The sequence below is a fragment of the Podarcis cretensis genome (assembly GCF_951804945.1).
Source record: "Podarcis cretensis genome assembly, chromosome: 2".
NCBI lineage: Eukaryota > Metazoa > Chordata > Lepidosauria > Squamata > Lacertidae > Podarcis > Podarcis cretensis.
The window spans coordinates 124,016,065-124,029,420 of record NC_137171.1 but is presented as its reverse complement, the minus strand read 5'-3'; the positions used below and the strand labels follow the sequence as shown (position 1 = coordinate 124,029,420).

Genomic DNA, 13,356 nt, shown 5'->3' with positions numbered 1-13,356 from the left:
ATGAAATGTCACAACAACAGCTGTTCTAAATTACTTTCTTTTCACCCCGTGCTCAGAAAAACCTGTCAAAAACTTTTTACAATTTCTACTTAAGTATTTTTATTTATTTACTTGGATTGGGGGGGGCAGAGAAGCAGCCACCCTTGCTCGCCCCCCCCCCCATGTCTGGATCAGAAGAGAAAGTGAAGGGGGGTCAATTCTCTCTACAAAGTTCAATAACAGGCACTCAGCTAGAAAGAGGCAGTGTGGTGCAGTGGTTAGCCTGGCGGTCTAAGACCTGGGAGACCAGGGTTCAAATCTCCACTCGGCCATGAAGCTCATTTGGTGATTCTGGGCCTGTCACTATGGCTCCCTGCCTAATCCAGAGGTCAGCAAACTTTCGTCCACTGTCCCTCAGACCTTGTTGGGGGCCGGACTATATTTTGGAGGGGGGAAATGAACGAATTCCTATGCCCCACAAATAACCCAGAGATGCATTTTAAATAAAAGGACACATTCTACCCATATAAAAGCATGCTGATTCCTGGACTGTCTGCAGGCCAGATTTAGAAGGCGACTGGGCCGGATCCGGTCCCCGGGCCTTAGTTTGCCTACCCATGGTAATCCACCTTGCAGGGTCGTTGTGGGGAATTGCAGTTCTTAATATGCAACTTGTCCCTCTGGTCTAGCCCCCACATCCGTGGACTGGAAAGTAGTCGATGTAGTAATAATAATAATTTATTATTTGTACCCCGCCCATCTGGCTGGGTTTCCCCAACCACTCTGGGCAGCTTCCACAGAGACCAAAAATACACTAAAATGTCACACATTAAAAACTTCCCTGAACAGGGCTGCCTTAAGATGTCTTCTGAATGTCAGGTAGTTGTTTATCTCTTTGACATCTGATGGCGGGTGCCACTACCGAGAAGGCCCTCTGCCTGGTTCCCTGTAACCTCACTTCTCGCAATGAGGAAACTGCCAGAAGGCCCTCGGCGCTGCACCTCAGTGTCCGGGCAGAATGATGGGGGTGGAGACGCTCCTTCAGGTATACTGGGCCGAGGCCGTTTAGGGCTTTTCAAGGTCAGCACCAACACTTTGAATTGTGCTCAGAAACGTACTGGGAGCCAATGCAGATCTCTCAGGACTGGTGTTATATGGTCACTTCCAATCACCAGTCTGGCTGCCGCATTCTGGATTAATTGTAGTTTCCAGGTCACCTTCAAAGGTAGCCCCACATAGAGCGCATTGCAGTAGTCCAAGCGGGAGATAACTAGAGCACCAATTTTTATAAAAAGGGATCCAGGGGAGTTGCAATGCTTTCTAAGGCCAGTTGGTGGAAACCCCAGAAAAGTGCCTTGTGCGCCCCTGCCCCCCCCCCCCCGACATTCAAAACCATAGCTGCTTCCTTCTATGTTGATCCATTTCAGCTAGCAGCCACCAGTAGCCCTCTCCCCCATGGATCTGTTGGACCCTCTTTTCAAAGCTATCCAGGCTGCTTCCTGTGGCAGTGAGTTCCACAGTTTAAGGTAAAAAAAAGGTAAAAGGACCCCCGCTGTGCGGCATGAAGAAGTTTTAACTGTGTGCTGCGGAGTGAGGAGTGGGAGGGAAAGTGCATTTTTCTCCTCCAGGAATTGTTGTTGTTGTTTAGTCGTTTAGTCGTGTCCGACTCTTCGTGACCTCATGGACGAGAGAACGCCAGGCATTCCTGTCCTCCACTGCCCCCCGCAGCTTGGTCAGACTCATGCTGGTAACCTCGAAAACACTATCCAACCATCTCGTCCTCTGTCGCCCCCTTCTCCTTGTGCCCTCCATCTTTCCCAACATCAGGGTCTTCTCCAGGGAGTCTTCTCTTCTCATGAGGTTGCTGTGTGGTTGCTGACCTTGAGCCAGACATCCTGGAGAGTGAAGTCAAATGGGCCTTAGAAAGCACTGCAAATAACAAGGCCAGTGGAAGTGATGGTATTCCAGCTGAACTATTTAAAATTTTAAAAGATGATGCTGTTAAGGTGCTACACTCAATATGCCAGCAAGTTTGGAAAACTCAGCAGTGGCCAGAAGATTGGAGAAGATCAGTCTACATCCCAATCCCAAAGAAGGGCAGTGCCAAAGAATGCTCCAACTATCACACAATTGCACTAATTTCTCACGCTAGCAAGGTTATGCTTAAAATTCTACAAGGAAGGCTCAAGCAGTATGTGGACCGAGAACTCCCAGAAGTGCAAGCTGGATTTAGAAGAGGCAGAGGAACCAGAGACCAAATTGCAAACATGCGCTGGATTATGGAGAAAGCTAGAGAGTTCCAGAAAGACATTTACTTCTGCTTCATTGACTATGCAAAAGCCTTTGACTGTGTCGACCATGGCAAACTATGGCAAGTTCTTAAAGAAATGGGAGTGCCTGATCACCTCATCTATCTCCTGAGAAATCTCTATGTGGGACAAGAAGCTACAGTTAGAACTGGATATGGAACAACTGACTGGTTCAAAATTGGGAAAGGAGTACGACAAGGCTGCATTTTGTCTCCCTGCTTATTTAACTTATATGCAGAATTCATCATGCGAAAGGCTGGGCTGGATGAATCCCTAGCCGGAATTAAGATTGCCGGAAGAAATATCAACAACCTCAGATATGCAGATGACACAACCTTGATGGCAGAAAGTGAGGAGGAATTAAAGAACCTTTTATTGAGGGTGAAAGAGGAGAGTGCAAAATATGGTCTGAAGCTCAACATCAAAAAAACGAAGATCATGGCTACTGGTCCCATCACCTCCTGGCAAATAGAAGGGGAAGAAATGGAGGCAGTGAGAGATTTTACTTTCTTGGGCTCCATGATCACTGCAGATGGTGACAGCAGCCACGAAATTAAAAGACGCTTGCTTCTTGGGAGAAGGGCAATGACAGGCCTAGACAGCATCTTGAGAAGTAGAGACATCACCTTGCCAACAAAGGTCCGTATAGTTAAAGCTCTGGTTTTCCCAGTAGTGATGTATGGAAGTGAGAGCTGGACCATAAAGAAGGCTGATCGCCGAAGAATTGATGCTTTTGAATTATGGTGCTGGAGGAGACTCTTGAGAGTCCCATGGACTGCAAGAAGATCCAACCTCTCCATTCTGAAGGAAATCAGCCCTGAGTGCTCACTGGAAGGACAGATTGTGAAGCTGAGGCTCCAGTACTTTGGCCTCCAGGAATACCCCTCTAGAAATGCAAGTTATGGCTTTAACGCGTGGGGAATTGAGCTCTGCCTTTTTAAAGTCTATATACAGTATATATATATATATATATAACCCTGAGATGCTAAGCTATATATAAACACCCTCGCTTAGCATCTCAGGGTTAAAGGGAGAAAGGCAGGCTTCCTAGACAGGCAGCAGCCGGGGCGAGCAGGGGTGGGGGGCTGCGTACGCCTTGGAAAAAACACTTTCGCTTCCGGCCCGGCCCCCGCGTGGGAAAGGAGCGTCGGATTTTCCCACGCGTGGCTGCGCTAGCCCCGCCCCATTCCCCGAGAGCGCCCGGTGAGTGCAAAGGGCATTTGGGGGGCAGGGAAAGCCCCCCAGGACAAAGAAAGGGGGCTTGGGGAAAGGGGGGGAGCCGAGGAATGGAGGACAAAGGCTAGGGAAGGAAGGGGAATGATTTCCGGTACAAGGGCGGGGAGGGGGGGTGGCCGGAATTGGAAATTCCTACCGAGCACCCATATTTTTTTGGGGGGGGTCTTTCTTTGCTCCTCGCTGCAGAGCAAAGGAGCCCCCACCCCTCTCCCCCCCTCCCCCACTCAGGATATTCCTCCCACTCCAGACCAGAAGCAGGATTGCATTGCAAAGCTGCTTCTATACCGAGTCCGAGCTTTGGGTCCACCTAGCCCCATACTGTCTGCACAGGCCGGCAGCGACCCTCCCCGGGTGGCAGGCAGGCAGGCAGGCAGGGGGTCTCTCTCCCTAAAGATGCCTGGGATTGACAGCCCGACTTCATGCAACTGCTCCGCCTTATATTGAATCAGGCAATTCGTCTGTCTAGTCCAGTGCTGCCCACACTGGCTGGCAGCGCCTCTCCAGGGTTTGCAGGCAGGGGGCCATTTCCAGGCCTGCCTGTTCCAGCTGTTGGCAATCGCAGGGGCTGTTTGGCATGTTCTCCCCCCTTGGCTTTTTCTAGGCTCTGCAAGTTCAGCAGACACACGACTCGCAGGGATGAAAGAATACGGTCCTCTGGTGAGCAGAGCCTTGCGCAGAAAGGTTGCGGCGTAATTGGGACGTTTCCGTTCAGAGAAAAAGGCAAATAAGAGAAATAAGAGAAAAAGGCAAATAAGAGGCGGCAGGAAGCTTATGAAAGCTTCCTTCACAGGGAATGTTGGAATGTTGGAAGATTCGGGAGAGAGAGAAAAAAACACAAAAGTCCTTCTCAGTTTTAAAAAAGATGAGAAAAATTCAGAGGACGAGAGGGCAGTCAATGGCTAGTGGCCAGGATTGCTGTTATCTTCCTTTATGGCCAGAGGCAACGATTCTTCTGGGTACCAGTTGTCTGAAGCCACAGGAGCGGATCCTGTCCGTGGTTGGATCTTGTCCGTGTTTCTCCCACAGGCATCCACTGTGAGAACAGGATGTTGGACTAAATGGGCCATTGACATCATCCTGCAAACTCTTGCTATGTTCTTCTACCTACCATCTTGATATATTTTTACGAAACTGCAGATTATAACTCTGTAAATGAATAGTAGATAGATAGATAGATAATTTATTATGGTCGGAGGCCAGCTTATAAAACACACTTGGGAGTACAATCCCAGAAAGAAAACAAACATTTAAAACAATGTACAACAATAAATCTAAAATTTAAAAATGTGATAAGCGTATAGAAGCTTAAAACTTGAGGATAAGCTAGGGCAGAGAGATGACTCAGGGAACCGAGTTTTGGGGTTTTCTTAACTAACTAGTTTGGGTCGGGGGATGGTCTGCACCTACAGATCTGTACACAGAATCTGGAGACCATCCAGGTCGTGTTATGATCTTTGCCTAACAGGAAAAGGTCAGTTTTTTGCTTTTGCGGGAGGTCAGCGAGCCTCAAAAATAGTAGTTTCCTTTAAAAATATATATGCCCACCCTTCGATAATGTGCCTTTCCAACAACAGGTGTAAACTTTGTTTTCAGATTCAACTAATGTTTACTCGGCGTAGACCCACTGAAATTAAGGGGTTGAAGTTGGTCATGATTAAACCATTCAAAGTTAGTTGAATGCAAGCCAGATTATACTACTGCTTCTTTATTAGTTAAATTTTTTTTTACATAAAGTAGCAAAGGAATATGGTGGAATGGCTGTATGAAAACATGGGTTTAATATTAAACAAATGTAAGGTTTAGATGCAACGCCAGGGAGTACTTTTTCAGAATGCAAAGATATGCAGGGGACGAATACTGTTCCTGGCATCCCTGAAATGAAAAGAATGTTTTTAGCAGCACCCGAACTTCGGAACTCTCTGCCACTTGACACCAGGCTGGAGCCTTCACTGTACTTTTTTTGTCGCCTGCTGAAAACAGCCTTTTCAGAGCCTGCAAAGCATGGATGTCTGTTTTTCAACCTGCTTCCAGCTTATCGTTGGCTTTAATCGTTACTTCCTGAACGTTTTAGATAGTTGCCTTTAAAAACAGTTGTTTTATTCTTTCCGTAAGCTGCTAAATTGTTTTGCCGTGATTCCTGCAAAACGGGGTTGGACTGGGTAACCCATCATGTGTCTCTTCCAGCTCTGCAGTTCTGTGATACAGTGGTACCTCGCAAGACGAATGCCTCGCAAGACGAAAAACGCGCAAGACGAAAGAGTTTTCCATTTTTTGAGTCGTTCCGCAAGATGAATTTCCCTATGGGCTTGCTTCGCAAGACAAAACGTCTTGCGAGTTCTTGCGAGTTTGTTTCCTTTTTCTTAAAGCCGCTAAGCCATTAATAGCCGCTAAGCCGCTAAGCCGTTAATAGCCGCTAAGCCGCTAATAGCCGTGCTTCGCAAGATGAAAAAAACGCAAGACGAAGAGACTCGCGGAACGGATTAATTTCGTCTTGCGAGGCACCACTGTACGAACACGTCTGCCTGTCTGTTCTGTGTCTGGTGAGAACTGTGTGTGCTTTTTTCTTTCAGCTTCCTGTTTCCTTAAAGGAGGTGGCTGTTCAATTCACCAAAGAGGAGGAAAAGGAAGAAGCAGAGTGGGCTCTGTCGAGTCCAGACCAAACAACTCTCTGTACAGGGGAGTCATGCTGAAGAATGATGGGGATGTGGAGTCTCTAGGTAAGAATCCCGTTTCCCCCTCTTCCGATAGATCAAAACAGCCTTCCTCCATGTTGGATGTTTTGGACTACAACTCCCATCATTCCTTTTGGGGGGGGGGATTATATATATATAAATTTATATTCCACCCTGCTTCTCAAAAGGAGCCCAGGACAGCAAACAGTTCTGTAATTACACTTACACACACACACACGAAATAAAAGCATATTTTAAACACCTGAAAGCTATTGAAAACTTCTGAAAGCTATTGAAAACATATTAAAACATCTAAATACAACACAGTGAAACATCTAATACAAATTTAGGAACAGATGCATCCGAATCATCTGTCTGGGTCTGCCAAAGGAAAAGTTTTCAGCAGGTGTCTAGAAGAATACTGTAATGATTCCTGCCTAATAATCAAGGGGCAGGGAGTTCCAATGTACAGGAGCTGCTTCAACAGGGGTGCTGGACTAGATGGGCCTGATCCAGCAGCCTATTCTCATGCTCTTATGTCTCTGAAGGTAGGTGTTGGGCATCCCAGAGAATCCACAAAAACAGCATGGTTTTTTCTTTTTTTCCTTTTAAAGAAGGACCTCAGATTCCACGGCCAAACCTCATCTCCTGGTTGAAAGAAGTAGAGGAGCAATTTGTCCGGGACGGATCTTCAGGTAGGGGCTTTTGACTTGCTCTGGGACTCTGTTCGCGTCTGGTTCCCTTGAGGGGCCAAGCTCATTCTGGGGGTTCATTAGGCAAGGAACTGAAAATCACACTGCCTTTAGATAGATCTATGGTGTGGCCAGATATGGAATACAGTGGTACCTCAGGTTAAGTACTTAATTCGTTGTGGAGGTCTGTTCTTAACCTGAAGCACCACTTTAGCTAATGGGGCCTCCTGCTGCCACTGCGCCGCTGGAGCACGATTTCTGTTCTTATCCTGAAGCAAAGTTCTTAACCCAAGGTAATATTTCTGGGTTAGTGGAGTCTGTAACCTGAAGCATCTGTAACCCAAGGTACCACTGTACAATGTGCAGTTCTGGCCTCCTCCCCTCAAAATAATAATAATAATATATTTATATTTATATTTCCTTCCAGTATAATGTCCTGCTTGGGGTTTGTGTGTGTGTTTTATATGTGAAAGATCAGAGGCAGCTCGGATAAAATGTTATATGACAAAAGGAGCATGTGGCTGTGCTTTTATGTAGAGCCCAAGTTGTTAGCGGTTCTTCTTAATAAAAGTTAGCCCTTCAGTTGAAACGCTGAAGAAAATGGATATGCGAGAACCATTGCTGGCATCTGATTGTCTCAGAAAACAATGGAGTGCGCCTCAGGGGTGGGGGGGTTGAAGTCGAGTTAGCAGCACTGAAGTGGGGCAAAACAACAATAATAACAACAACAATAGTTTATTGTTTATACCTAACCCATCTGACTAGGTTTCCCCAGCCACTCTGGGCAGCTCCCAACAGAGTATTAATAATAATAATAAAACATCAAACATTAAAAACTTCCCTAAATAGGGCTGCCTTCAGGTGCCTTCTAAAAGTCAGATAGTTGTTTACTTCCTTGACATCTGATGGGAGGGTGTTCTACAGGATGGGCTCCACTACCAAGAAGCAGCGGCATAGCGTGGGTTGTCAGCACCCGGGGCAAGGCAAGTAATTTGCGCCCCCTAACCCGGGGCAAGGCAAGTAATTTGCGCCCCAAAGCCTAACCTGCCGCCGCTGCCAGCTTCTTCTTGCTGCTGCCTGGGCTGGGGTATTTACGGTAAGGTAGCCACGGCGACGGCGGCGGGTCCGTGTCAGGTGATCTGAGGCGAGTTGCCGCTGGCAACTCCGGAGGAGGAGGAGGGCAGAGAGGCGAGGAAAATGCAACATGGCCCAGCAGCTGCAGCAGCAGCGGCGGGGCTGTGAGGAGGGGCTGCCTGGCGCGCCCTCCGCGTCCCTGACGTGCGGGGACCGCGCGAGCGCTGAGAGCCGCTGCCTGCCGGACGCCTTCAGCCCGGACGCGCGCACAGCTCGTCAGTTCTGCGAGACATGGGGCTCTGCTACAGCCTGCGCCCGAGGCTCTTCGGCGACTCCGGAGGCGGCGAGCGCGCGCCCCCCCATATGTTGCGCCCGGTGTGGCCGGCCCCCCCTGCACCCCCCACGCTATGCCACTGCCAAGAAGGCCCTCTGTCTGGTTACCCATAACCGCCAGAAGGCCCTTGGAGCAGGACCTCAAAAGGACACTGCAGAGTTCAGAAAGGTTTATTTATTTCATATTATTGAGAAAAGGGCTGTCAGAAAAGTTGCAGCATTTGGGACCTTTTAGCTCAGAGAAAAGGCAAGTAAGAGGTAAAAGCTTTATTCAACTATCACAAGGGCTGTCACGTGGAAGATGGAGCAAGCTTGTTTTCTCCTGCTCTGTAGGCAGGATTCAAACCCATGGCTTCAAGTTACAAGAAAGGAGATTCTGACTAAACATCAGGAAGATCTTTCTGACAGTAAGAGCTGTTCATTAGTGGAATGGTCTCCCTCCGGAAGTTGTGGTCTCTCCTTCATTGGAGATTTTTAAGCGGTGGTTGGATGGCCATCTGTCATGGATGGTTTAGTAGAGATTTCTGCATTGCAGGGGGTTTGTCAAGGTCCGGTTCACGGGCAATCGAAGTTCCGGCTGGGGACGTCAGGACCGGGGGCAAGATGGTGGGACGGGAGCAGGAACGGGGGCCCAGAAGCCAGGAGTCAGGAAGCCAAGAGTCCGAGGGTCAAGAAGTAATAATAATAATAATAATAATAATTTATTATTTGTACCCCGCCCATCTGGCTGGGTTTCCCCAGCCACTCTGGGCGGCTTCCAACAAAGTTGAAAGATACACTAAAATGTCACATATTAAAAACTTCCCTGAACAGGGCTGCCTTCAGATGTCTTCTGAATGTCAGGTAGATGTTTATCTCTTTGACATCTGCTGGAAGGGCGTTCCACAGGGCGGGCGCCACTACCGAGAAGGCCCTCTGCCTGGTTCCCTGTAGCTTTGCTTCTCGCAATGAGGGAACTGCCAGAAGGCCCTCGGCGCTGGACCTCAGCGTCCGGGCAGAATGATGGGGGTGGAGACGCTCCTTCAGGTATACAGGACCGAGGCCGTTTAGGGCTTTAAAGGTCAGCACCAACACTTTGAATTGTGCTCGGAAACGTACTGGGAACCAATGTAGGTCTTTCAAGACCGGTGTTATATGATCTCAGCGGCCGCTCCCAGTCACCAGGAGGGAGTCATGAAGTCAGGGGTCCGAGGATCAAGAAGCAGGGAGTCAAGAAGCCGAGGTTCAAAGATCAGGAAGCAAGAAGCCCAAGGCAGGAAGCGTGTTGCTGTGGCAAAGAGCTGAAGGGAAATGCTGACCTTCCCAGCTCTTGCTACCAGTCGGCCTCACCTGTGCGGCCACACCTTCCTTCTTCAGAACAAACTTACGAAGGCCCCAGTCCTGCGAAGTCCTACTGGTCACAGGGCCCGGCTCCTGCACTCACTCCAGACAGGTTTGGGCTAGATGACCCTCAGGGTCCCTTCCAATTCTACAATTCTGCTATTCTAAGATTATAAAATAAGGGACTCGAGTGGCGCTGTGGGTTAAACCACAGAGCCTAGGTCTTGCTGATCAGAAGGTCGGCGGTTTGAATCCCCGCAACGGGATGAGCTCCCGTTGCTCGGTCCCTGCTCCTGCCAACCTAGCAGTTCAAAAGCACGTCAAAGTGCAAGTAGATAAATAGGTACCACTCCAGCAGGAAGGTAAGCGGCGTTTCCGTGCGCTGCTCTGGTTCACCAGAAGTGGCTTAGTCATGCTGGCCACATGACCCAGAAGCTGTACGCTGGCTTCCTCGGCCAATAAAGCAAGATGAGCGCCGCAACCCCAGAGTCAGCCACGACTGGACCTAATGGTCAGGGGTCCCTTTACCTTTTAAGATTATAAGATGAAACATGGCATGGAGAGAGTAGGGGCAGAACCCGGCTTGCCGATCTCCCACAGGCGTCTGCTGGGCCACCGTGGAAACAGGATGTCTAATTTTCATTTATGTATAAATGTTGTAAACCAGTCCAATATTTTTGAAATGAATAGCGTCATACAGTGGTACCTTGGGTTAAGAACTTAATTCGTTCCGGAGGTCCGTTCTTAACCTGAAACTGTTCTTAGCCTGAGGTACTGCTTTAGCTAATGGGGCCTCCTGCTGCCGCCGTGCGATTTCCGTTCTCATCCTGAAGCGAAGTTCTTAACCCGAGGTACTGTTTCTGGGTTAGCGGAGTCTGTAACCTGACGCGTCTGTAACCCAAGGTACCACTGTATAAATATTTATCTCAGCAAATATATAAATCAAACCAAATGTCTCAGCCTCTCCTCAGGGCAGTTGCGCCTTAAATTGTGTCCTGCAGCAAATACAGTGGTGTCTCGCAAGACGAAATTAATCCGTTCCGCGATTCTCTTCGTCTAGCGGTTTTTTCGTCTTGCAAAGCAAGCCCATTGACGGCTTAGCGGCTTAGTGCTATTAGCAGGTTAGCGGATCAGCTGATAAGCGGCTTAGCGGCTTAGAAAAAGGGGGGGAAGGAAAAAAAACCTGCAGGAACTCGCAAGACATTTTCGTCTTGCGAAGCAAGCCCATAGGGAAATTCGTCTTGCAAAGCGCCTCCAAAACGGAAAACCCTTTCGTCTAGCGGGTTTTCCGTCTTGCGAGGCGTTCGTCTTGCGGGACACCACTGTAGGGCTTCTCAAGCAAGCGACGCTGAAAATATCTCCGCTGGTGTGCTTTTCTTCTTGTCACCCGGACAGGCAGGGGACAAACATCACTGACGCATTCCGGATCCTTTCCTCCTTGTGTCGAAGTGGAAAGAGCTGCTTCGCACCCAGCGCAGGTAGGGGAAGGATCCACGCTGAGTGGAGGTGGTCGTCCGGAGAGGGTTGCTCCTCCCACTTGCCTCAGAGGCGGGGCTATGCAAATAGGTTCCTTCCCTCCTTCAGTGGGAGGAGCCTCCCCCAGTTGAGTCCTCCCTGCTTCAAGGCAATGGGACTTCCTGCAGCGCTCAAAATTTCAGGGTTTTGCTTACCTGGCATGGTCAGTTTGAGATGTGTGCCGAGATGTGAGACTCGAGAGTAAAATTGCAGCCCCATGCGTTGCGCCGCAAGTCACCTGGGTGGCGCCGAGAGTCAAAATGGCACACCATGCGACGCAAGAGTAAAATTGCTTTAGAAAAAAAACCTTGCCAAAAAACCAATAACTTGGGACTAGACTTTCCGTAACCCAGGTTTAAGGCTCCATTTGGCGAACAGCTTACACATCTGAGTTTCTAACACTGGGCTTATGGGTGCACGGTGATGTAGGGTAAATAGGGAATCAGTGAAATTCACCTCTTCTCTTCCATGAGTGGGAACCTGGAATGACCATTCCATGAGCAAAACTACACTCCAAAACCAACCCACAATTAGGGCAGAGACACATGAAGTTGAAATTAAATTCCTAGTTTGCCACCTAGATGTCAAAGGGTATGAGAGCGTTGTCTGGGCTAGATGATTAGGCTGATGCCACTTACATTAGCTATCTAGTTTCCTAAAACTTCATGCATCCTCCAAGTTTTACCCTTTTGTGTTCCGACTACATTTTGCCCCACTTTTAATTGTTGTTGTTTAGTCGTTTAGTCGTGTCCGACTCTTTGTGACCCCCTGGACCAGAGCACGCCAGGCACTCCTGTCTTCCACTGCCTCCCGCAGTTTGGTCACACTCATGCTGGTACCTTTGAGAACACTGTCCAACCATCTCGCCCTCTGTCGTCCCCTTCTCCTTGTGCCCTCCATCTTTCCCAACATCAGGGTCTTTTCCAAGGAGTCTTCTCTTCTCATGAGGTGGCCAAAGTATTGGAGTTTTTAATAAGAGCATTCAAAACTCACATTATACCAGCTAGAGATAAAGTGAATTATTTTCTCTGTTATCCACCAGAATATATATCCCTCTTGGGGGATCCTTCTGAAACAGAAGGATGCAAGGTCATTGGCCCATCTTACCCAGCATCCTGTTCTCAGGGCGGGAAACCAGATGCATTGTGGGAAGCCAGCAAGAGAACCTGAGCACAACTCCTCACTGTGTGGAGTGCTTTGTAACAGTGTTTTGCTTCTGTTGGGAACTCTCACGGGGCGCATGGTTCAAACTGTGGAATTTGGTCCCAGTCAGGGACTGGACTGAGGAGTGGTGGAGATCACTTCTCAATCCTGACCCTCCCAGGGAGGAGGAAGAGGAGACAGTTTAGATTTACAACAGGAGTTTGAGGGAGGTCACGGATGAGGGGGAAAGTTGGGAAATCATGGGAGAGGCAGAACAGCAGCTGGCTGACCAGTTGCCACTAGAAAGCATTCCAGACCCACCATCTCCCAGAACCCGGTGAGCCTTAAAAGTAGGAGAGCAAAGAGCTCAAAGACAGAGGGCACTTAGCGGCACCCGTAGAGGAGGTGATGACAACAATTGAGGAAGCGGGAGAGACGGGCGGTGGCGATTCACTTGGCTCAACACCATTATCCAAGAGGCTGGGTTCTATGGCTTTGAAATAAAGAAGGACCGTAAGAACCGCCTCTCCTGGTATGCCCCGCGGAGGACCTTAAGGTCCACAAATGACAACATTTTGGAGGTCCCAAGTCGCAAGGTGGTTAGATTGCTCTCAACTAGGGCCAGGGCCTTTTCAGTACTGGCCCCGACTTGGTGGAACGCTCCGTCACAAGAGACTAGGGCCCTGTGGGACTTGACATCTTTCCGCAGGGCCTGAAAAACAGAGTTGTTCCGCCTGGCCTTTGGTTTGGACCCAGTCTGACTCTTATGTTTCCCCTCCCCTTACGGTTTTGATCTATGGGCCACTTTTAAGATGAGGCTGCATTTTAAATTGCATTTTAACCTGTATTTTAAATTGGTGTGTTTTTCCCCCCCTCTATTTTGTTTTTACTGTAATTTTACTGGTGTTAGCCACCCTGAGCCTGGCTCTGGCCAGGGAGGGCAGGGTATAAATAAAAACTATTATTATTTATTTGCCAACAAAGGTCCATATAGTTAAAGCTATGGTTTTCCCAGTAGTGATGTATGGAAGTGAGAGCTGGACCATGAAGAAGGCTGATTGCCGAAGAATTGATGCTTTTGAA

At 48.7% G+C, this 13,356-nt stretch overlaps 1 protein-coding gene across 1 annotated transcript in view; it reads left to right on the top strand.

Moving 5' to 3' along the window:
* Positions 1–3,353: 3,353 nt before the first annotated feature.
* LOC307206196 (uncharacterized protein) overlaps positions 3,354–13,356 on the top strand; it is a 45,790-nt gene continuing 35,787 nt past the window's right edge. Inside the window, exons 1-4 of the mRNA XM_079959044.1 lie at positions 3,354–3,491; positions 6,095–6,241; positions 6,811–6,891; positions 11,011–11,093. Coding sequence (XP_079815170.1) covers positions 6,208–6,241; positions 6,811–6,891; positions 11,011–11,093 — 198 coding nt within the window. The 5' untranslated portion in view covers positions 3,354–3,491; positions 6,095–6,207. The remainder of the gene's footprint in view (positions 3,492–6,094; positions 6,242–6,810; positions 6,892–11,010; positions 11,094–13,356) is intronic.